At 40.5% G+C, this 24504-nt stretch overlaps 1 protein-coding gene across 1 annotated transcript in view; it reads left to right on the top strand.

Moving 5' to 3' along the window:
* Positions 1-24504, top strand: part of PREP (prolyl endopeptidase) — a 247088-nt gene that overhangs the window by 11956 nt on the left and 210628 nt on the right. Inside the window, exons 3-6 of the mRNA XM_082252271.1 lie at positions 2037-2170; positions 11135-11265; positions 11579-11788; positions 17288-17409. Of these exons, the coding sequence (XP_082108397.1) occupies positions 2037-2170; positions 11135-11265; positions 11579-11788; positions 17288-17409 (597 nt within the window). The remainder of the gene's footprint in view (positions 1-2036; positions 2171-11134; positions 11266-11578; positions 11789-17287; positions 17410-24504) is intronic.

The following is a 24504-nucleotide window of genomic DNA, read 5'->3' as shown; positions in this document are numbered from 1 at the left end:
TGCTTGCTCCAAAGCCCTGTCCTTGCTTCCTTCTCACTGGCTGTGATTGACAGCAGCGGGAGCCAATTTCTCCTGCTGCTGTATCTGAGCCAATGAGGAGGCAGAGACCCGAGAGTGCAGGTGCTCTCGTGCACATCGCTGGATCACGATTGGGCTCCGGTAAGTTTTGCGGGGCTGCATACTGAAGGTTTTTTAAGTTCATGCAAAGAATGCATGAAGGTAAATAAAGTTCAGCCTTTAGAACCACTTTAAAGTGGATGTAAAGTCAGATGTTTTTTTATCTTAATGCATTCTATGCATTAACCACTTCAGCCCCGGAAGATTTTACCCCCTTCCTGACCAGGCCCTATTTTGCGATTCGGCACTGCGTTACTTTAACGGACAATTGCACGGTCATGCGATGCTGTCCCCAAACGAAATTTACATCCTTTTTTCCCACAAATAGAGCTTTCTTTTGGTGGTATTTGATCACCTGTGCGATTTTTACTTTTTGCGCTATAAACAAAAAAAGAGCGACAATTTTGAAAAAAAAAAAACCACAATATTTTTCACATTCTGCTATATGACATTCCCAAAAAAAAAAATCAAAAATGTTTAACAGTTTAGGCCAATTTGTTTTCTGCTACATATTTTTTGGTAAAAAAAAAAATCGCAATAAGCGTATTTTGATTGGTTTGCGCAAAGGTTATTGCATCTGCTAACTACGGGAAAGATTTGTCATTTTTATTGTGTGTGTGTGTGTGTGTGTTTTTTTTTTTTCTTGTGGGACTGCGACATTGCGGCAGACAGATTGGACCCCTAACTGACATTTTTGACACTTTTGGGGGCACCAGTGACATTACTACAGTAATCAGTGCTAAAAATATGCACTGTTACTGTAACAATTCCATTGGCAGAAAAGGGGTTAACCCTGTGGGTCATCAAGGGGTTAAGTGTCACCCTAGCAATCGGAGCCGCCTGACACACGCATCGGCTTCCCCACTGACATGTACGGCGATTGGCCCAGGAGCGGCTTCGTGCCACAGTACATCTGCGACAGGTGGTTGTAAAGGAGTTAAGATAAAAAGTCTTTTGTGTGCTGCAGCCCCCCTAATACTTTCCTGAGCCCCATCTAGATCAAGAGATGTAGGAGTGTCTCGGCTGCCTGGGACTCCCCTCCTCATTGGCTGAGACAGCAGCCCAGCGCCATTGGCTCCCGCTGCTGTCAATCAAAGTCAGTCAGCTAATCAGGAGAGAAAGGGTGCAAGGTTGGACTGCAGCTTTGTGTCTTATTGGACACACGGAGCTGTGGCTCGGCTCGGGTGCCCCCATAGCAATCTGCTTGCTGTGGGGGCACTCAGGAGGGAGGGGCCAGGAGCATGGAAGAGGGACTCGAGAAGAGGAGGATCTGGGCTGCTTTGTGCAAATCCACTTCACAGAGCAGGTAAGTATAACGTTTGTTATTTTTAACTTTAAAAAAAAACAAGACTTTACAATTACTTTAAGTTGGGAATATTAGTGATGAGTGAAGAATTACTCTTGTTGGTAATTCGTTTTTTATGTGCATTCCACAGCAGTCTGTACTTGCAGGATTGTTTGCTTAGGCACGCAATACACGGTTATTTTCTGAAACCACAAGTTGCAGGAAAGAAATTTGCACGATTCTCTCATCAACACAGACAGTGCTAACGGGAATCCCTCCAAGCGAGCAATTGTCTGCTCCCGATGCGGGCCGGGGAAGCAGTCTTTGCCAAGAGAAGACAGTGATTAATGCTGATGGCTACAGGAGCCGCTAGCAATAATCGCAAGGGAATCGGACAGGCTGGGTTGTACCCAAGTTTATAGATCGATCGATTGATCAGCTTAGTATATTTAGCCTTCTCATTACTGGTTTGAATCTCTGCCAGTTCCTGCTGAACCGGCTGAGATTACTCACTGTTTTCTGGCATTGTTCACTACATATTAAAATGTGAGAATATAATGATGGAAGTGGTGCAGCAGAAAATGGGTCTAGGCATTGTGATGCAAAAATTTAATTCTACTTTTTCTCTGTTCAGGCATTTGTTGAAGCTCAGAATAAATTGACAATGCCTTTTCTTGAGCAATGTCCAGTTCGAAAGCTATTTAAGGATCGGATGACGGAACTCTATGACTATCCCAAGTATAGCTGCCATTTCAAGAAAGGAAAAAGGTACCAAAAGCATTAATGCAGATGTTGGCATACATGTGCTGTTAGGATTATCCAGTCTTGCATATTTCAGACATATTAAAGTTGACATGCTGTAGGAGAACAATGTTATCTTAGGCTAGGTTGACACTTTTTTCGCTAGGTTGCATTGCGTTAATGCATATTCACATGTGCTGCATTAGGCAGGCCATTCAGAGTAGATGGATTTGAAACGTACCTACATTTCCTAGAAAGCATGAAATGAATCTTTTCTGGCAGCACACTGTAATGCACATTCATCAGCAAGGTGAGATTTTCATTCCATTCAGAATGAATAGTGCTGTATCGCAAATGGTATGTGTTGCCGTAACACACACATTTTCTCAACACGAACGTGTGAACTAAGCCTAAGCCCCGGTTCACACTATAGCGATGACAGACATGTGATTCGGAGCGCACTGTTCTGAAAATCACCTGTGATGTCTGTGTGATACAAATTCAGCCATCCAGATTGTATGGCTAAATTCGCATCTGATTCGGACAGAACACGCACAGGACCCTTTTTTGGGTCCGCAGCAGAATCGCATCGCATGGTGGTTCACACCTATGCAATCTGATTCATGTCCAAACTGTCAGTTCGCACTGCGATCTGCGAACTGATCTGAGGGTGTCGTTAACCATGTAATGACACCCCTAGCGATTCGCATATGGCAGTGTGAACTGCCTGCAATTTGAATGCGATGCGGGAACCCGCAGTGGATTTGCAGGGTTCCTGCATCGCATATATGTGAACCGAGCCTAAGGCCGCTTGAGAATAGCGGGCATTATAAGCTCCCAAGTCATATCCTTATGTAAACATTTGCCTTCCCAGGAAGCTGCTAGGACCCTTAATGAAGATTGGCTTCTAGTTATAAGGATAAAAGGTATTTCCCCTCCAACATCTCCCAATGCAGTGCTTAAACACCTAAGTATTGCCTTATTTACAGGGTAAGGGAGTAGCCATATGTATGCATATACTGGCCATCAGAAAATTGGCATTTATAGGCATTTGGGGAGTATCTAGGGAGGCAAGTTCTAACCGTAAGATATGATCTCCTAACGCCTACCCCAGCTGTAGTTTAAATTGTTTTACAACAGTCTAGGTTTTCTTTAACCACTTACCGCCCGCCCGCCGTCATATGACGGCGGGACGGTGCGGCTATTATCCTGGGCGGACGTCATATGACGTCCGCCCATTCAAGCACGGCAGGCGCGCGATCGCGGGCGCGCCGCCGTGCACTGCCGGTGTCGGTGTGTCCCCGGGACACAGCCGGTCACCGGCAGGGGGGAAACAGCCAATAGGCATGGCTGTTTCCCACGTGATCGGCTGTGTTCCAATGACACAGCCGATCACAATGGAGGCGGCCGGGAGATGACCGCGCATGCGCGATCGGGAGCGCGCAGCGCGGTCATGTCGGTGGCACTGTGTTCCGTAGGAACACAGCTGTCACCGGCGGTAGTAAACAGTCACTGACAGTGACTGTTTACTAAGTGATCGGCTGTGAATCCATTCACAGCCGATCACAAAATGTAAACACAGAGCAGTAACTGACTGTTACTAGCTCTTCTCTCCTCATACAGTTTCCAGTATGAGGGGAGAAGAGCTAGAAATAGTGAGTTACTGCTCTGTACACATGTAAAAAGTAAAATCACACTAAAATCACAGTAATAAAGGTCCCCACACAGTCCCCAGCCCCCCCCCAATGTCACCTGTCACCCAACAGTCACCTCATCAGTGCCCAGAAATTGACACCCATAACGTTCACATGTGAGCGCAGCGATCGCGGGCAAAATCACCGCGATTCTGCCCGCGATCCGGAAATCATTGCAAATTGCGGGACGCCTGTGCGTTGCCCGTGATTTGCAATAGCACCCCAAACGCTGTGCGATGTTGCCGCCATTTCCGCCTGCCGAATCGCAGTAACCGCGCAAACATCGCATGACGCCCAAAAAAGTACAAGAGTTTCTTTGGGGCGTCATGCGTTGTTTGCGTGATGTTACCGCGATTCGGCAGGCGGAAATCGCAGCAACATCGCACAGCGGGCAACGCACAGGCGTCCCGCCATTTGCAATGATTTCTGGATCGCGGGCAGAATCGCAGTGATTCTGCCCGCGATCGCTACGCTCACATGTGAATGTAGCCTAAAGTTCACCGGTCACCAGAGACTGCCATCAGTACCGCCGTGCACCATCGCCCGTCACCTGTCACCCATCAGTGACCATCGCCCGTCACCTGTCACCCCATCAATCACCGTCACCTGTCACCCCATCAGTCATCGTCACCTGTCACCCCATCAGACACCGTCATCTGTCACCCTATCAATCATCGTCACTTGACACCCCATCAGTGATCGTCACTTGTCACCCCATCAATCATCGTCACATGTCACCCGGTCAGTGATTGTCATCTGTCACCTCATCAATCATCGTCACCTGTCACCCCATCAGTCATCATCACCTGTCACCCCATCCGTCATCGTCACCTGTCACCCAATCAGTCATCGTCACCTGTCACCCCATCAGTCATCGTCACCTGTTTGCCATATACATGCAATCACTTACTGACCGCCTAACGACTATATGCGTCGGCCATTAAAAGCTAAATACTGGGGTTATGGCAGAAGATAGCCCCCATAACCCCGGTATTTTTTGAAACGGCGGGCGGTCGGCTTTCAGATAAGGGTGGTCCCAGTGGCGGATTCGCCGCGGAATTACCCTTACGGTGCAGGGGAAGAGGTGCCCCCCCCCCCTCCTGCCGCGTCCCAGACGTTTTCCCAGCTTACCGGACCCGCCGGCAGCGGGTAAAACTATCCGGTCCCGGATCCTCAGAGACAGGAAGTCGAGTGAGGGCAAGATGGCCCTCACTCAACTCTATGGTCTTGGAGGACCGGAGCTACGTCAAAAGACGTTGCCTAGCAACCGGTTTAAAGGGCCGCTTTTTTTTTTTGCTTTTTTTTTTTTCCTCTTTCAACAATTTTTTTTTTTTTTTTTTCTTTTTTAGTGTAGTTGTGAGGTGTGAGGTCTTTTTGACCCCAGATCTCACAATAAAGAGGACCTGTCATGCCTATTTCTATTACAAGGGATGTTTACATTCCTTGTAATAGGAATAAAAATTATCAAAACATTTTTTTTTTTTTAAACTGTGTAAAAATAAAAAAATAATAAATAAAATAAATAGGAAAAAAAAAAAAAAAAAAATTAAAGCGCCCTGTCCCCGTTAGCTCGCGCGCAGAAGCAAACGCATACGCAAGTCCCGCCCACATATGTAAACGGTGTTCAAACCATACATGTGAGGTATCGCCGCGATCGTTAGAGCGAGAGCAATAATTTAAGCCCTAGACCTCTTCTGTAACTCTAAGCTAGTAACCTGCAAAAATTTTTAAAATGTTGCCTATGGGGATTTTTAAGTACCAATGTTTGGCGCCATTCTGTGAGCATGCGCAATTTTGAAGCATGACATGTTGGGTATCTAATTACTCGGCGTAACATTATCGTTCACATTATGGAAAAAAAATTTGCTAAATTTACTGGTTTCTTATTTTTTAGATCAAAAAAGTGATTTTTTTTCAAAAAAATCGCATTTGGAAGACTGCTGCGCAAATATGGTGTGATAAAAAATATTGCAACGATCTCCATTTTATTCTCTAGGGTCTCTGCTAAAAAAAAATATATAATGTTTGGGGGTTCCAAGTAGTTTTCTAGCAAAAAAATGATTTTAGCTTGTAAACACCAAGTGTCAAAAATAGGCCCAGTCTTAAAGTGGATAAATGGACAACTTTGTGTAAAGCGCTACTTGGATGTTAGGCCTATGTATGTGGCCAGGCTGTGAAAAAGTGTTACACATGTGGTATCGCCATACTCAGGAGGAATAGCAGAATGTATTTTGGGGTGCAATTTTTGCTATGTACATGCTATGTGTTAGAAATATTGCATAAATGGACAGCTTTGTGTAAAAAAAAATGTGTATTCATTTTCTTTCCACATTTTCCAAAAACTTGTGGAAAAAATGACATATTCAAAAGACTCATTATGCCTCAAAAATTATACGTTGGGGTGTTTGCTTTCCAAAATGGGGTCATTTTATAGGGGTTTCCATTGTCCTGGTGCTCCAGGGCCTTCAAAAGTACGATAGGTTGTCAGGAAATTATATGTGAAATTTGTTCTCCTAGAATGCCGGACGGTGCTGGTTGGATGTTAGGCCTCTGTATGTGGCCAGGCTGTGAAAAAGTCTCACACATGTGGTATCGCCATACTCAGAAGGAGTAGTAGAATGTGTTTTGGGGTGTAGTTGCAAGTATACATGTGCTGTGTGAGAGAAATAACCTGTTAATACGGCAATTTGTAAAAAAAAATAAAATAAAAAAAAAAAATCTTCATTTTGCAAAGCATTGTGGGAAAAAATTACAACTTCAAAAAACTCACCATGCCCCTTATTAAATACCTTGGAATGTCTACTTTCCAAAAAGGGGTCATTTGGGGGGTATTTGTACTTTCCTGACTTTTTAGTGTCTCAAGAAATGAGATAAGCCTTCAGTACATCAGGTGTGATCAAGTGTGATCAATTTTCAATGATTCGCACCATAGCTTGTGGACTCTATAACTTTCACAAAGACCAAATAATATACACTTACTTGGGTTATTTTTACCAAAGATAAGTAGCAGTATAAATTTTGGCCAAAATTTGTGAAGAAAAATTACTAATTTGCAAAATTTTATGACAGAAACAAAGAAAAATGCGTTTTTTCACAATATTTTCAGTCTTTTTTTATTTATAGCACAAAAAATAAAAAAAACCCAGTAGTGATTAAATACCATCAAAAGAAAGCTCTATTTGTGTGAAAAAAAGGACACAATTTTTGAATGGGTACAGTGTTGCATGACTGAGTAATTCTCAGTCAAAGTGTGAGAGCGCTGAAAGCTGAAAATCGGTCTGGGCAGGAAGGGGGTGAAAGTGCACTGTAGGTAAGTGGTTAAGATTGATGCTGGCTTTGATTTACAAAAGATTGCTTTGTGCATCAAAAAAGAAACCTGACCTTTTTATATTTATATTTATTTTTTTTTCTTCATTTTTTTTTTTTTTTTTGGAAGATTCAATATTCTTGTACACCTAGTTTGTCAGTGACTGGTAACTTAATTTAAAGGCTCAATCACACCACACCATGTACATTATTGTATACATAAGGCATGGGAGTTCTCAGCATGTATTTCACTTGTTTACTTTGTTTTCCTAACTTGTAAGTAAAGATATTCTTATGAATTACAGCATGTTGTGAAGCGTTGCAACACGTTGAAATTCACTGCACTACACACAATTGCAACATGTTCTATTTTTTTTTTTCAGTGCACATCAACACAGTGCTCTGGTGTGAACTAAAGCTTTAGGTTTAGGACATAAGGCAGATTACCTTGTTCTTGCATTGGGCAATGCACCCCAATGCTGCTGATTTGAGTGCGCTAGGTGTTATTTCAGACATGTTAAGTCTTCTGACGTCCAGCCAGAATGGGAGATTATAACCAATGATTTTATTTTTATCCCCTACATTTCACTCATAGTGACAGCAACCTCTTAACTCTGATAGTGAGACAAGTAGGTTGCACTCATTCAGGAACCAGAGTTAGTGAGGAGACTGTTACCCATCAACATTGGATAGTGGCTCTTTGGCATGGACCCTTTTTTTTTTTTTTTTTTTTTTTTTGGCAGGCCCTTTAAAAAGATGTTAACAGGGAATGTGGGCTGGTAGTAGCATGGCAGGGGCTTACAGTTTTGTTACTCCTTTGCAACGACCGTTGGCATGCAAGTAATCTAACAGCTAGAGGATTTCTTTTTTTCTCCAGAACAGAAAGTGTAGAGAGTTCTGCCCAATAGGACACAGCAAAAAAAGTAGTAATTTTAAATTTATCAGTAGATATACTTTAAAGGGTAAGGGTGTTATCTGTAACCTGTTAAAGCTTCCCCTCACCCCTACCCTCCTTGCAGCCGCTGTTACATTTAAACGCATCCTGGCTGTCTAGGGCCACCCACACAGCCGCCTCACTTATTCACATGGATCTGTGAATAAATAAACTGCATGTCTTGTCTGTCACTGCAGCAGACGGCTTATTAGTTCTCAGTAGACTTTGAGTGAGCCGATTAGCAGGTTCTAACTGAAAGCCGTATGAGGTTAGGGCAGAGAGCTGAACAATTCTTTGCAGGCTCTTTTGGGAAAAAATATTACATGCACGTTTTCTTCCTGGAAAAATATGTGCATTTATCATTTTTTTTTTTCTTAAATAAATGATATATATATAATTGCGAAAGTATTCGGCCCCCTTGAACTTTGCGACCTTTTGCCACATTTCAGGCTTCAAACATAAAGATATAAAACTGTAATTTTTTGTGAAGAATCAACAAGTGGGACACAATCCTGAAGTGGAACGAAATTTATTGGATATTTCAAACTTTGTTAACAAATAAAAAACTGAAAAATTGGGCGTGCAAAATTATTCAGCCCCTTTACTTTCAGTGCAGCAAACTCTCTCCAGAAGTTCAGTGAGGATCTCTGAATGATCCAATGTTGACCTAAATGACTAATGATGATAAATAGAATCCACCTGTGTGTAATCAAGTCTCCGTATAAATGCACCTGCACTGTGATAGTCTCAGAGGTACGTTTAAAGCGCAGAGAGCATCATGAAGAACAAGGAACACACCAGGCAGGTCCGAGATACTGTCGTGGAGAAGTTTAAAGCCGGATTTGGATACAAAAAGATTTCCCAAGCATTAAACATCCCAAGGAGCACTGTGCAAGCAATAATATTGAAATGGAAGGAGTATCAGACCACTGCAAATCTACGAAGACCTGGCCGTCCCTCTAAACTTTCAGCTCTTACAAGGAGAAGACTGATCAGAGATGCAGCCAAGAGGCCCATGATCACTCTGGATGAACTGCAGAGATCTACAGCTGAGGTGGGAGACTCTGTCCATAGGACAACAATCAGTCGTATACTGCACAAATCTGGTCTTTATGGAAGAGTGGCAAGAAGAAAGCCATTTCTTAAAGATATCCATAAAAAGTGTCGTTTAAAGTTTGCCACAAGCCACCTGGGAGACACACCAAACATGTGGAAGAAGGTGCTCTGGTCAGATGAAACCAAAATTGAACTTTTTGGCAACAATGCAAAACGTTATGTTTGGCATAAAAGCAACACAGCTCATCACCCTGAACACACCATCCCCACTGTCCAACATGGTGGTGGCAGCATCATGGTTTGGGCCTGCTTTTCTTCAGCAGGGACAGGGAAGATGGTTAAAATTGATGGGAAGATGGATGGAGCCAAATACAGGACCATTCTGGAAGAAAACCTGATGGGAGTCTGCAAAAGACCTGAGACTGGGATGGAGATTTGTCTTCCAACAAGACAATGATCCAAAACATAAAGCAAAATCTACAATGGAATGGTTCACAAATAAACATATCCAGGTGTTAGAATGGCCAAGTTAAAGTCCAGACCTGAATCCAATCGAGAATCTGTGGAAAGAACTGAAAACTGCTGGTCACAAACACTCTCCATCCAACCTCACTGAGCTCGAGCTGTTTTGCAAGGAGGAATGGGCAAAAATTTCAGTCTCTCGATGTGCAAAACTGATAGAGACATACCCCAAGTGACTTACAGCTGTAATCGCAGCAAAAGGTGGCGCTATAAAGTATTAACTTAAGGGGGCTGAATAATTTTGCACGCCCAATTTTTCAATTTTTATTTGTTAAAGTTTGAAATATCCAATTAATTTCGTTCCACTTCATGAGTGTGTCCCACTTGTTGATTCTTCACCAAAAATAACAGTGTTATATCTTTGTTTGAAGCCTGAAATGTGGCATAAGGTCGAAAAGTTCAAGGGGGGCGAATACTTTCGCAAGGCACTGTGTGTGTGTGTGTATGTATATATATATATATATATATATATATATATATATAAATTTTTTTTTTTTTTTTTTAAACTGTCGGTTTCGGCCAAGTGCATTCTGAATTTTCAGTTTCGGAACTAAAATTTCCATTTGGTGCACCTCTAGTTTTAACCCTTCCTTATGCTATCCAAAAAAACTTAAAAATAATTTCACTGGAGTTCTATTTTAAAAAATGTACCTGTTCCAACTTACAAATTCAACTTAAGAACAAACCTACAGAACTTATCTTGTTTGTAACCCGGGGACTGCCTGTACTGCCAGCATTCTAAAATGTCCATACATATCCTTGTACCATATTACCTCTGGTATATGCCACTGCTAGCTGACACTAGATTCAGAATATTTACCCAATACAACTCTGTTCTTCTGTTTCTGCCTACAATGAGAGGTGTTATTTTCACTGGTATAGCTACAAAGTATGGAAATTACTAGCTTATGATGGAGTTCTTGTGTAACAGACCCTTCATCCATTTTTAGAGGTTTTGACGTGTTTACTACTGTATCACTAATGTACATTCATCTCTAATAATCCACAGATACTATAATAAGGGTCCTTTCACACGGTCCGCATCCGCTGATGGACTCTGTTCTGCTCAGCGGGGATCGATCCGCCGATCCCTGCTGAGCAGGCGGATGGCAGCTCCGTCTCCGCTCTGTGTGCGGAGATGGAGCTGTCAGATCCCCGCTGTTCTCTATAGGGGAATCGGATGAGAATGGGTCGCCTGTCTGTTCTCGTCCGATCCGCTGGACGGATGGAAAATAGGGTTTCCATCCGTCTGGATTTCAGGGATCGGAACGGAAGCGGGTGTCAGCGAAGATGTCACCGCTGACATCCGCTGCCCCGTAGGAATGCATGGGGCATCCGATCAGGTCCGCCTGAAAAACTGACAGGCGGATCTGATCAGATCGTTCGTGTGAAAGGACCCTATTCTATGTTAATTTTTTTTTTCATATTGCACTATGCACACTAACATTTTCCATATGTTGTTTGTTTTCAAACAATCAGGTATTTCTATTTCTACAATTCTGGGCTTCAGAATCAAAGAGTAATGTATGTTCAGGATTCTCTAGATGATGAACCAAGAGTATTTTTGGATCCTAATACATTTTCTGAAGATGGAACGGTTGCTCTGCGAGGTAAGCTGTCTTTTCTGATTAATGTTCATTTAAAGCATAAACACATTTTACGGAGTTTCTTTATGAAGCTGTTGTGCGCTAATGTTACCCATCATTAAACTGCTAATCCGAAATGTGGAGCTATGTGGGCTGTTCTTTTAAAACATCCATTCTCTAGGTAACCAAATAGACAGCCAAAACCACACATCCCACTGGCTAGGAGATTTATCTTTTTCTTGATTCAAGTAGAAAAGCATTTTAATTAGGTTTATAGTACAGATACATTTAGAGAATTGAAGCTTTTTGCTGAGTAGGATGTTTTGCTTTTTTCCAGGCTATGCTTTTACAGAAGATGGGGAGTATTTTGCCTATGGGTTAAGTAATAGTGGCTCAGACTGGGTAACAATCAAGTTCTTAAAGGTTTGCAACCAAGAGGAACTGTCAGATGTTCTGGAGAGAGTAAAATTTAGTTGCATGTCTTGGACCCATGATGGTGTTGGAATGTTTTATAACCGTTATCCTGAACAAGAGGGAAAAAGTGACGGTGAGTACCCTTATACAGTTGAATTGTATGGTTTTATGTCTTTGTGAGCCTTTTTTTTGAAAATGTATCCTTCTGACTCTTCCTCTTCCTCCCTTTTTTTTTTTTTTTTTTTTTTTTTTTTTTTTTTTTAATTCATTAAAGTTTATTTTATCCCAAAAAAACTGCATTTGAAAGACTTCTGCGCAAATACAGTGCAACATAAAATATTGCAATGATCGGCATTTTATTCTCTAGGGTCTCTGCTAAAAAAAATCGACATCATTTTTGGGGGTTCCAAGTAATTTTCTAGCAAAAAATACTGATTTTAACTTGTAAGCAACAAGTGTCAGAAAAAGGCTTTAAGAGGTTAAACTGCCCTCACTTACAGACAGAAGTTAATTTCTTTGATCTAAAAAAATTAAATTATACATTGTAAAACATTGTGTTTATATTAAGAGGTTAAACTGCCCTCACTTAGAGCCGGTTCACACTGCCGCGACCTCTAAGTCGCCTCATAAGGGGCGACTTGTTGGCGCGACTTTGCGCGTATTCAGCACGACTTGTATGATAGACGACTTTGTATTTGGCCAATCAGAATATGATGGTTCTGCGTCATGCTCAATCACACAAAAAAAAGTTCTTAAAAATTGTCGTTTTTGATAGAGAGACAATTATTGAAAACATTATTGGAAAAAAAAAAATATGAGATTTCTTTGGATTTGGTGTCTGGGGGGTCTAAAAGTGTACCTGTGAAGTTTCAGCTCTGTAGCATGTCCAGAACCAGAAAAAAGATAATTTTTCTTCTAATTATTAATAGAGCAGGGTAGTGGCTTCTCTCCACCTTGCCTTTTTTTTTTTTTTTGCTGGCATTCATCGGGCATTTTTTGGGCGTCTTTGGAGGCATGCCTGCCTCCAAAGATGCCCGATAAATGCCAGCAAAAAAAAGGCAAGGTAGAGAGAAGCCACTACCCTGCTCTATTAATAATTATAAGAAAAATTATCTTTTTTTTTTCTGGTTCTGGACATGCTACAGAGCTGAAACTTCACAGGTACACTTTTTAGACCCCCCAGACACTAAATCCAAAAAAGTCATGTCTGCCTCCAAATACTCCCAAAAAATGCCCGATAAATGCCAGCAAAAAAAAAAGGCAAGGTGGAGAGAAGCCACTACCCTGCTCTATTAATAATTATAAGAAAAATTATCTTTTTTTCTTGTTCAGGACCATTTTAATGGAAAGTCGGATCACAAGTCGCTTCAAAGTAGTACAGGACCATTTTCAGAAGTCCGAGCGACTTCAGTAATGCCAATTAAGACGGCACTCATTGATTAACATTGCTTTTGCTATGCCAAGCGACTTGGGGCGACTTGAGGGCACACAAGTCGCCTCACAAGTCGTGGCAGTGTGAATGGGCTCTAACAGACAGAAGTTCATTTCTTTGATCTAAAAGAATAAAATGATACATTGTAAAACATTGTGTTTATAGTTCTCTCGCAGCCTAATGCCTCGTACACACGCAACGATTATCGGCCGACCGATCGGCCGACTTTTGTCCAGTGTTGTTGTGTTGGTTGAAATGTGCTCTAGACTTGCACTGGACTTTTGTTGGCCAACAAAAATCTACTTCAGTAGTGATGTCATGTGCTGGTTTTCTTTCCGTGTGTTTTTTCTTCTCTGAGCATGCCCAGTCTTGCTCATCAGATTTTTGTCTGCCGAAATCTGTACTGACTGACGGAAAATAGGCCGTTGTGTTGACGGCCAACAAAAATTTTATAGCCTGCACACCAGATTTTTTTTTCGGCCGAAAAGTCGGAGTCGGTTGTCGGAAGCATCATACTAACAAGCCGAAAATCGGCCGATCGGACGTTGGCTGAAAATTCACGGCCAACTATCGACGCGTGTGTACAAGGCATTAACAAAGTTGATAAACATTTGCTGGAGGCTCTTTTTTTTTTTTTGTCAACTGTGTGAGCAGAGAACGGCTCTGTAAGAATCGAGGACATGCCGTTTTGAGATCATGAGAGGGGGTGGTGAATCGAGATCGCAATTTTTTAATGAATATTCATGCAGCTCTAATAGAGTGGGGAGGGAAAGGGCCAGCTATCAGGTTTTTTTGCTGTCTGTACCCCCATCTACTTGTTTTCTTTACTTTTATCCCTGAAAGTAAAAATATCCGACATTTTTGGTTGTCACCAGAGCAGAAATAGAGGGATAATTTGCCAATGGGGACACTAGTTCTGGTGACACATAGGAGGGATTTCCTATATTTTCCTGTTTTGTCTATGGAATAGTGTGTGAAGGAAAAGCTCCTCAATGGTACACACGGCAAAACTGTATCCGAATGGAAAAAAAAAAGTCTAGTACTGACCAGGTACAAGCCATTGCCCATTACCATGACCAACAGTTTGGTTATGGCTTAAAGTGGTTGTAAAGGCTTAATTATTTCCTAAAGTAATTAACATGTTATATATAATTTTTTTTAATGTTTATTTAGATGTTTTTATCATAAACACAGAGCAACATACAAAGGCACCATAGATAGAAAGCAAAGTATGTAAATACAACCAGTATACACAGACATATGGCACAGTTGGATAAACCTTATTATTAAAGACCTCCCACAACAGTGCCATGTTCCCCCAGAATAACCAATATAGAAGGTAAAGTAAAACAGCTTGCCCGAACAAGGCCCGCTACCCATAAAGGACCACAGGCTATATTGAAGTAGACCTTGATCAAGTAAGTTGTGAGGAAAAGACTTCACCCCAAAATGATTCAGAGACATCCAACCAGGGTTGCCATATTTTAGTACATTTCTTAAGACACGCCCTATTTTTATATATTGACTTAAACTTGGGAAGATCGCCATTGACCATACATTGAAGAGTTTGAGCTGTGGGAGGAGCAGCATCCATCAAACATGGGATACTTACCAGCTCTGTAAAATGGTATTGCACAGAGCGGCCCCAAATCTCCTTTTCTGGGGTTTCCTGCCAGTGCTCTCAGCTCCTCCTCTTCTTTGTGTGCCCCCATAGGAAGCTGTGTGCAATGGGGGCACATGTGCAGGTACTCTTCCATATACACACACTACACGGCTCTGCCCTGCCCCATGCTCCATCCTCGCAGGAATTTATTGACCGCACCAGGAGCCAATGGGTCCTGTTGCTGCCTCTGTGTCCCTTGAGGAGAGGAACAGAGATCAGCTCCGCTGCTGACGGGCACAGTGCTGGACTGAGGTAGGACTCGGGTAAGTATATAGGGAGGTTTGAAGGGGGGGCCTTTACAACTACTGGGACATTTTTACTTTAAATGCAGGGAATGCATTAAGGTAACAAAAAGTCATGCCTTTAGAACCACTATGTGGCTTGTATGTACCGTGTGTGTATATGTGTGTATATATATATATATATATATATATATATATATATATATATATATATATATATATTATTCACTCTACTGTTCATGTTATCTGGATCCCTTTGTGTGTTTCTACTTCCTCTGTGCTCAGTTTGTCCTTGACCCATCCCAGCCTGTGACTGGATAGTGAAGGGAGATAGTGTCCGCACATGAACTAATTGGCTTCTTGTGCTATTTCTTTCTCTCACATTTCAGAGAGGCTGGTACCACATTAAAGCATTTCCCTAAAAAAAAAAAAAACAGATCCTGTTCCCTTAAAGCAAATTAAACAGCACAGTGCTTTTGCTGTGTCATTTGGTCCCCTGTAACACCTAAAGAAACCTGGCTGATCCTGCCAGCTTCTACCCTCCCCCCCCTCCCCTGTACACTGACCACAGAATATCATGGCTGCTGAGCCCTGACACCGTGGTCAGGGTACGTGTTTCTGTCATCCGCAGCCCAGCACTGTCCCTCTCTTTCTCCCTCTGTCCTCCTGCCCCCCTCCCCTTCCTTCCCCGCCTGTCAGCTTTCACTGGTGCTGCTCTGCTCCCCTCCCAGCTGCTAAAAAAATTGTTATGTTTACATCATTCCCTCTGTCAGATTACAATCTGTATCCTAGTGCCTGTGCTTTATTAAAAAAAAAAGATGATTTCTACCTGTTTTCACAGCGCCGCTCGGCTGTCACGTGACTTCCGGCTCTCTCCTCCTTTCCTATCCGCCTCCTCAGCTGACGTCAAAAGAAGGTTTCGGCTAAGCCCGCTGCAGATATCAGATGGGGAGAGCTGGGAATCATGTGAGCGCTGATAGGCGCTGTGAAAACAGGTAGAAATCTGCTTTTTTTTTTTTTTTTTAATAAACCACAGGCTCTAGGACACAGTTTGTAATCTAACAGAGGGGATGGTGTTAACATTACATAGTGGCTTAACAACCACTTTAAATTCTGGTACTTCAACTGCTTGCATTTAGGAAGTAAATTTTAATGATGTATTCATTATTTCAGAGCTCATTTGTGTCTTTTATACCTGCCTACAGTTCATTTTTTACAGCGAGATAAAAAGTGCACTGCTCCAATCTTCAAAGTGCTTCCTTTCCATCACTCCTCAACACAGCTCAGTATAGTCCAAAGGAAAAGTCGCATATCACTGATGGCCAAGCAAGTGCTGTGCCTGTCTGCAGAATTTACTGATGTCTACACTGACAAAACTTTAATCAGCCGATGGCTATAGCACAAGGGCCTACCCCAGGACCACTTCTCGGACATGTTTCACCCAATGGAGAATCCTCTATGACTAAAGCCATTGGGTGAAACATGTCGGAGGGTATGTGGCTCATACTGCCTGGAGTTCATCTTTAAAAGTGACCGTTTAATAGCTGCTGTAATCAGTGACACAATTTGGTTGCCTGCACCAGGTTTAATAAAAACAGCCCCAGTTTTTTAATGCCCTTTGGCACATACAATAGCTTAAGACAAGACAATCTTTTTCTAGTTAATGACAGAATAAAAAAATACTTCTTAAGTTAAAAAAAAAATAAAAATTTTGTTGTGAAATAAATAAATACAAAATAAGAATGCCATATTGCAAAAAATACTTTTTTAGATCATCAGGCAAGTTCTTAGATAAGATGGCACATATGAATATGTGTACAGTGTTCCATTTACAACATGGATTTATCACATAATGTAGTTTGTTTGGGTGCATTCAGCTTTTTTTTTTAGTGTGTCAGACCAGAAATTTTATTTTAGTTTTGGATAGTTTTGAGCAGGATTAGAACCCATTTTTTTTTCTTTTTATACTGCTATGTGGGGCTCTGTTAGAGAGATTTACCCTTGTTTTCTGTCCTGCTGACAATGGTTTCTTCAGACTAAGTAATTTTCAAGCAATTAAAAAAAGAAAAATGCAGATTTTTACATATATGTGAAAAGTTTTAGTATTACTTCAGAATCCAGATGGCAATTGGTTAGGCAGCGATGGCTGATTAAACCTAAAGCAATAAGCTTTTGGGTGAACCATGGAGTTTGTTTTTAATGTGTTGATTGCAGTTCCATGCCGTCTTAACCTATGCTGTTTTTTTTTTTTTTTTTTCTGTTCTTTTGCAATTTCCCTACCATTATTTTGGAAAGGTACGGAAACATCCACCAACCTGCACCAGAAGCTCTATTATCATGTCCTGGGAACAGACCAGTCTAAGGATGTTTTATGTGCTGAGTTTCCAGAAAACCCAAAATGGATGGGAGGTGTTACGGTAAGACATCATTTCATTTTTGGTTTGTTTAAACATTAGAAGTTTATTGCATATATTCTAAATAATGCCTACAACAAGCACGTAAGAATGTTGTCTGCACACTACGATATGACTTCATTACCTGCTTTTATTCAGTAACAATATGATCTGCATTGTTTGGGGGCCATGTAGAGCCCCCTCAGTTGGGTACAGGTCACAATTGCCTGGCGAAGGGCTGAGTGCTCCAAAATGTTGCATTTTTTTGTGACTAAATAAAACGGATAATGCAACAATATCTTGGTGTGCAAACAACATCCCTAATTGCATCTGCAGAATGGCATCATCCATCTCTATTGCCTCAGCACCTGAGATCAAAGCGGCTGCATGGCTGGGATTCTTCTACCCTTTGTTCAGACAGGATAGTGCCTTCTGATAACTTCTAGTGTTCTGTTTCTGATCTTCTTTATAAGCCCCCGTTCATATTAGGTCGCTCCGACTTCAGGGGCGACCTGTGAAGTCACGTGCACCGCGATTTCGGCGCGACTTGCACGGACTTCATAACATGAATGTCTATGCAAGTCGCCTCCAGGTTGCCCCGATGTAGTACAGGACCCTTTTTCTAAGTCGGAGTGACTTGTCGCTCCTATTAGAACCGGTCCTGTACTACTCAATGGACCCGATGGTGCGCGACTTGCCAGGCTGACCAAGTCGCCTGGCAAGTCATAATAGTGTGAACCGGCTCTTAATGTCACAATACTGACATTTGTTTTTGTAGAAACAAATTATTTTGTGGTTTGCATATGAACTCTTTCTTTGGGTTTTGTCACATCTGCAACAAATGGTGCCTGTGTTCCTTTAAAGAGAACTCCAGCTAAAATACAAAACAATTAATTAAAAAGCTGTACATCAGGAAGAGATTTCGAACCTTCAACTCAGAGATTTAACTGCAGATAACCATAGAAATTATAATTAAATGCATGGTAAGTTTACTTTTCATTTAGCAATTTTTTCTTTTTATAGCTATAACTACTAGGTATAAAAAAAAATACAATTTATTGCACTATAAGTATTTAATAAAGAATCATTCTTCAGTGCAACTAATTTACTTGAAACTGACAGGTACATGTACATGTTCCCATTACCATACCATAACGTAAAAAAGAAAAAAGAAATGGTTGCCTTTTTAAGTGTTTTTTTTTACTTGCTTAAAAATCCTGCCAAGCTCTCCCTAGTTTGTAATGTTTGGGAGGGGCCTGTAGAATACTTTTTTTGCAAATGACACCCTTTCCGTACTGTGCTTCATTATCAGCTGTAAACTAGATCTGAACACTATCTATCCTAAGGCAGGCCAAAGACGGTGCTAATTTCTTTCCTGCAACCATGAAATTTGCACAATTCTTCCCATCAACACTTACCGTGTTGATGCGGGAATCCCTCCTGCTGAGCAATTGTCTTCTCCCAGCGGGAAAAGACCGTGACTATCCCTAGCGGCTAAAGCTGCAGTTAGAGATAATTGCAAGAGAATCTGGCAGGCTGGTTGTACCTACGTTTATAGATGATCAACTTGGTACATTCAGCCTGCCCATTAACGGTTCTAAGCTTTGCTGGTTCCTGCTGAACCGGCTAAGATTTGAACCGTGTATGGCCGGCCTTGCAAAGGGTTTCAAATTTAGAAGCTGGCCTCCTGCATTGTCTGTTAATGACGTATAATCCGTGAGTCTCCAGTCTGGGTGGGGACAGAGACACTGTGAATCTGGTAATCTACCATGAGCATATATCAAACAATCGTGTAGCGCTAATCTTAAATAATAAAGTGAAATTAATACATGAAAAACAAAGGCAAAATAAGACATAAAGTGTGTCAAAAACGTGCATCAAATAACGTGCATCAAATAAAAGTCCAATAAGAAAAAGTTCAAAAACGTGGGTCCCAGAGTGGACGATGAACTGACAGCTGATATCCAAAGATGGAATTCCCAACAGATGGTGAGGCAGGAGGAAAAGACACCCATGAGGAATGATAAAAATGGCTGCTTACCAAAAGGTGTGGGCCCCCAAATTAATGGACAGGCCACAAAAGCCTTATTTGCAGATCAATTTTCTAGTCTTTGCCTCCAGGTAATCAGGGGTTAAATGACAGACTCACAAGCAGCTCCAACCGTATATAGATCAGTATGCATGGGAGAGGAGAGTAAGGAAATACATAGCGTAATCCAGTATGGTAAAGAAAAGCATTTATTAGAGTTGCACTTACATCAATATAAAAAATCCAGGCAGAAAATGTAAAACTGCGGCGTCCCGCAGGAATTCAATGCAGCCGGCGTTCCAGGGAGCATAGTCAGCGTCGCATCCGGTACCGCCCTACCGGTTTCGTCATATGTGACATCGTCCGGGGCATCTACCATGAGGCCTTTTCTTCAGAAACTTCTAAGGATCAATTCACAACAGATGTGTTGGCAGTTTTTTTTCAACGCATGTCAACACAAGGTCTTGTAAAAAATAAGGTTTGTGATGGGGAGCAGTTCCCAGTGGTGCGTTTCACTGATATGTACAGGTTTGCGGTGGGGAAAAAAGTAGAATAAGCCTTCCTTTTTTTCAAAGAAATGCATTGTAACGTGTCAGCAATGTTCTGAGCAGGCCAGCACAAGTTTTGCCCCCCTCGCTGTGCCCGAGACCCTTTGTATGTCTTAGGAAGTGAGGGGTAAAATGTGTGCTAAAACGCAATGCAGCATAGCAACACACGTGCACTTACCTTCGCTCAACATATACATTGTGGCATTAATGGACCCTAAAAGGTAATAAATATTATAAGAAAAATTTGATATTTTGTGTAAATGGAACACATAGCAAACCTATAAATGAAAATAATTCTGTGCCACAAATATATATTTAATCTCTAAAGCTGCAGTCACCTGTGATCAGAATAAGGCTCCATGTACACGAGACGTTATTAAAAGTCATTTGAACGAAGTGTATGAATAGATGCAGTATGACCATGCTATTAAAATATCAAAGTGCTATGTCAAAAATGCTAGTGCAAAACCAATAAATTCCTAAATCAATATTATAGTTCATAAAGTCCTCTCAAAATGGACTTTATGGACTATAATATTGATCAATGTTTGAATTTATTTATTGATTTATTTGTTGGTTTTGCACTAGCACTTTTGACATAGCACTTTGATAATTTGATAGTGTCGTCATATTTAATCTGTTATATTCATAGCAAACATATACAGTAGTGGGGTTTTCTCAAGTTGGACTGCAAGAGTGGAAGAACACTTTAAGGAGCTGCCACTAAAGTTGACTGACTTTGTTTCCATAAACAACGTAGTTAATAATGGTTATGTAAAGCCCTTATCACTAACAAAAAAAAAACATGACAAAAATCTATGTTTTAGAGTAATTACAGGCAGCAGAGCAAGGATAATAAAGATTAAGAGTTAATAAACAGAACAACCAATTTTTTTGTATTTGTCATTTTTGGAAGGCTTTCATTCCTGCGGTTTTCCAGCAGAGGGCGCAAGATAACAAGAAAATTTAGCTTTCTATAATTGGGCACAGCTTACTAAATTGCCTGTTTTTTTTTATTTTTGTATTTTAATGTATCCATTTAATTTTTTTGTTGTTGCATTACATTTCATTGGTAGTTAATATTTGTGTGCTTGCCTCCTGTTTATACAAAAATACATCTAAGCATAGTGTATTATTTACAATTATCAAAACAATTTCCAAAAGCTAGAGGCAGGATGCTGATATGGCCATCTCAATGATATGTATTTCTTTTATTAGGCATTTTTCAAGAAAAATAACTTATGCAATGCCAAACATTTATCCCTTATTATGATATTTTTCAGTTTTCCTAGTGATCCGCAATGTAACACTTTTGTATAGTCCAGAGCTAGAGATTGTGCTATATATATATATATATATATATATATATATATATATATATATATATATATATATATATATATATATATATATATATATGACAGTTCATCCGATATTACTCGATGGACAAGCACGAACATTTTTCTCGTACGATACCAGATCGTACTATTTTTCTTTTATGAAGTTGTCCTTCGAAAATACAATACAAATACACTACAACACAGTTCATCAATTCCAATTTTTTATTCTGTTGTGCGAGAATGTTCGTACCTTTAGTAAACTCTTCATTTTTCGATATGAGAGTAGCATGGAAAAAAAAAAAACCCGGATGATCATTTGTCCCATAATCTCATTGTGTGTACCATTAAGCTACTTTAGCCTCTCACTGTGGCCACTTTTTTAGCAGTGCTGAGGATTAAATCTATACTCTATATTAAGACTGGTTTGCTGCCAACTTTTATTAATTTAATATTATTGCTTTAGTATTGCCATATTACATTTTACATCAAAATGTACTAATGACTGTGGAAGTCACACTTTTGAAAATAGCACTATATTTTGGGCCCCTGGTAGACACACGTGTAATAAATTCCTTATTGTGTTTAGACTTTTTCAAGGTAAATGTACCTAATATAAAGTATGGTCAATAGACTTCTATTTATGTTATTCTTTTCTTGTTCTGATTTAGAGGTTACTGGATGATGACTTATTTTTCATTCTAGTTATCCTGGCCTGCTCTGCTCACTCACCAGGACACTAATTACAAAGTAATACACAGGACAAAGACAAGGTTATTGCCCAGTAGTGGTATTTGTCCTTCACAGCAGGAGAAATGTCTGTAATAAATTAATCACTGACATTAGCTGTCCCACATTTTACACATAGAAGCTTCTGCAGTCTGTAGAGGTCCAACAAACACGTTTAAAGTACTATTTGTGTCTAAAATAGGTAAAGCCCTTTTTTCTGCAGAATACATATTGCTGTCATCATACAGACTATCGTGCATGTCCAGAAATGCATTGGGGCCTGTGTTGATGACGTCAGTTTGACATCCATTTGAGATGCTTCTGAGATCATTCAGCAGTCACTGATGGGTGCATTTTGACTTGCTTCTTACCTGAATTTGACTTGCTTCAAGTGGAATATATGTGCACATAGACTTGTATGGTAATGCAAACCTTGTTGAAGTGAACAAATACCCATTGACAAGCCCTTCCTGTCATCCTGTGAGTAGTGGCTGTTCTTTTTAAGCTCCGCTAGTCCAAACCAGAGTAAAAAAAGTATTGTTCCCACTTTGGCTCTTTACACTCTTTCTGTATGGGTAGAGAGACTGAGGCTGAAGCAACCATATATTTTTTTATGGTAACAGATGTTGCAGAGCTTCTAAGCTGTTCTTCCATAGAAAGGAATGTAGGTAAAAGTGTGAAATGTTTATTTAATAATTTAATAAAAAAAAAAAATCTTTTTTTTTTGGTGGTTGTTGTTGTTGTTGTGTTGTTTTGTTTTGTTTTCTTCTTGTGCAGAGTAATGTAATGTAGTTGTAATTACTTGTTCTGTTTATATGTTTAATAAAAGAAAAATCTATTTGTAAAAAAAAAAAAAATCATTGGTTTTAAAGCACCCTGCTGTTCATTTAGTTTTAAGTTATTCATTAAGGCCCAATGAACCCGCAGTTTTAATTAGCTACTATTAGCTATTAAACTCATTCTAGGTGCATCAGAAAAAAAGGTGTTTTATTGTCTTGCAGTTCATTTTTATTTCTAAAGATCCAAAGCCTGGGTAGAAATGATTTTCCCCTGCCAGCAGCTGTAGAGTGGCACTCCTGCTTTCTCTCTGTGGAAGCAGATGTCTGGCACACCCTCTGCTGAAAACCACGGAAGAAAGGGCGCACCTACCTTGTGCATTACTAACATAACCATTTTTATTGAAAGGTAAAAATGAGTCTATTTAAAACTCTTAGCAAGCATAGGCATGTACAATGGTGACAATGAGACCACATGAGGATCCACAGTCCTCTGCCAGTTGTATGGGAAACCCTCGTAGCATCCAGAGGCTAACTTGTTTCAAGGGTCGAGGCCTCTTTGTCAGAGCCAAACTTTAGTCAGTTTGACTGTGATGAAAAGGGCTCGACCCTCAGAACGCGTTCGCATTTGGATGCTGCGAGGGCAATCCCATACCACTGGCTGAGGCCTGTGGATCTTGAGGTGGTCCCGTCTGCACCATTGTACATGCATATGCTCGCTAAGAGTTTGTAAGTAGACTTCTTTTTACCTTTCTAAAAAAAAATGTTTATGTTGGCAATGCACTAGGTCGGTTACTCTTTCTTCTGTTGTTGTTTTCAGTGCTCGTAAGGACACCCACAAGTCCTGAGAGGACAACAAGGCCTCTGGCATCACAGGCATCAGTCGGGCAAGTGTTTAACGAAAGAGACACATATTTCCAAGCACCACAACTGAGTGCAGCAGATATGTGTGTGTGTGTGTGTGTATGTGTGTATATATAGATAGATAGATAGATAGATAGATAGATAGATAGATAGATAGATATAGATAGATAGATAGAGATATAGATATAGATAGATAGATAGAGATATAGATATATATATATATATATATATATATATATATATATATAGATAGATATAGCTTGTATTTGACACCCCCTAGTGAGTCAGATCTATGACAGGGTAATCAGTGAAGCTCATGCTCCCCACTAATTGGAAAGCTCAAGCTTTAATTCAGTAAAGGGGTGTTGGACTTCTGCAATGAGATTGCTGCTTCACCTTGGTGGACAGCTACTGGCAGTCGACAGGCTTTTCTACTCGGGCTGTGACTGCTTTAGAAAAAGATGATGAACTGTAGGTCATTCAACACCCTTTGTTTTGATGCATCTTGAAAAAATGTAGCACATTTACACTGGGTGGGCTACAAATTATGATAAATCCTTTATTGATTTTAATAAATGGAAAAGTTTTATATTTTTGTCAGTATCATATGTACATGGTTCTTGTCTTAAGTTGTAAATAACCACTTTTTTTCTGTTAAAACTTTGTATTATGCGAGTTATATTAGAGACTTTTATAAAATGGTGTCAGTTTAGTGACCCTGATATTCTCTATAGTATGGTATTCTCAAGTGGTGAGGCATTTATGGTGATGAAAGAACACCTAATTAGCCTTTTCAAAGTTCTATCCAGTGGGGAATACCTGCATCAGCTTGACCT

This window comes from Pelophylax lessonae, assembly GCF_965119305.1.
Source record: "Pelophylax lessonae genome assembly, chromosome: 3".
Lineage (NCBI taxonomy): Eukaryota > Metazoa > Chordata > Amphibia > Anura > Ranidae > Pelophylax > Pelophylax lessonae.
This window is presented reverse-complemented; position numbering and strand designations above follow the sequence as displayed.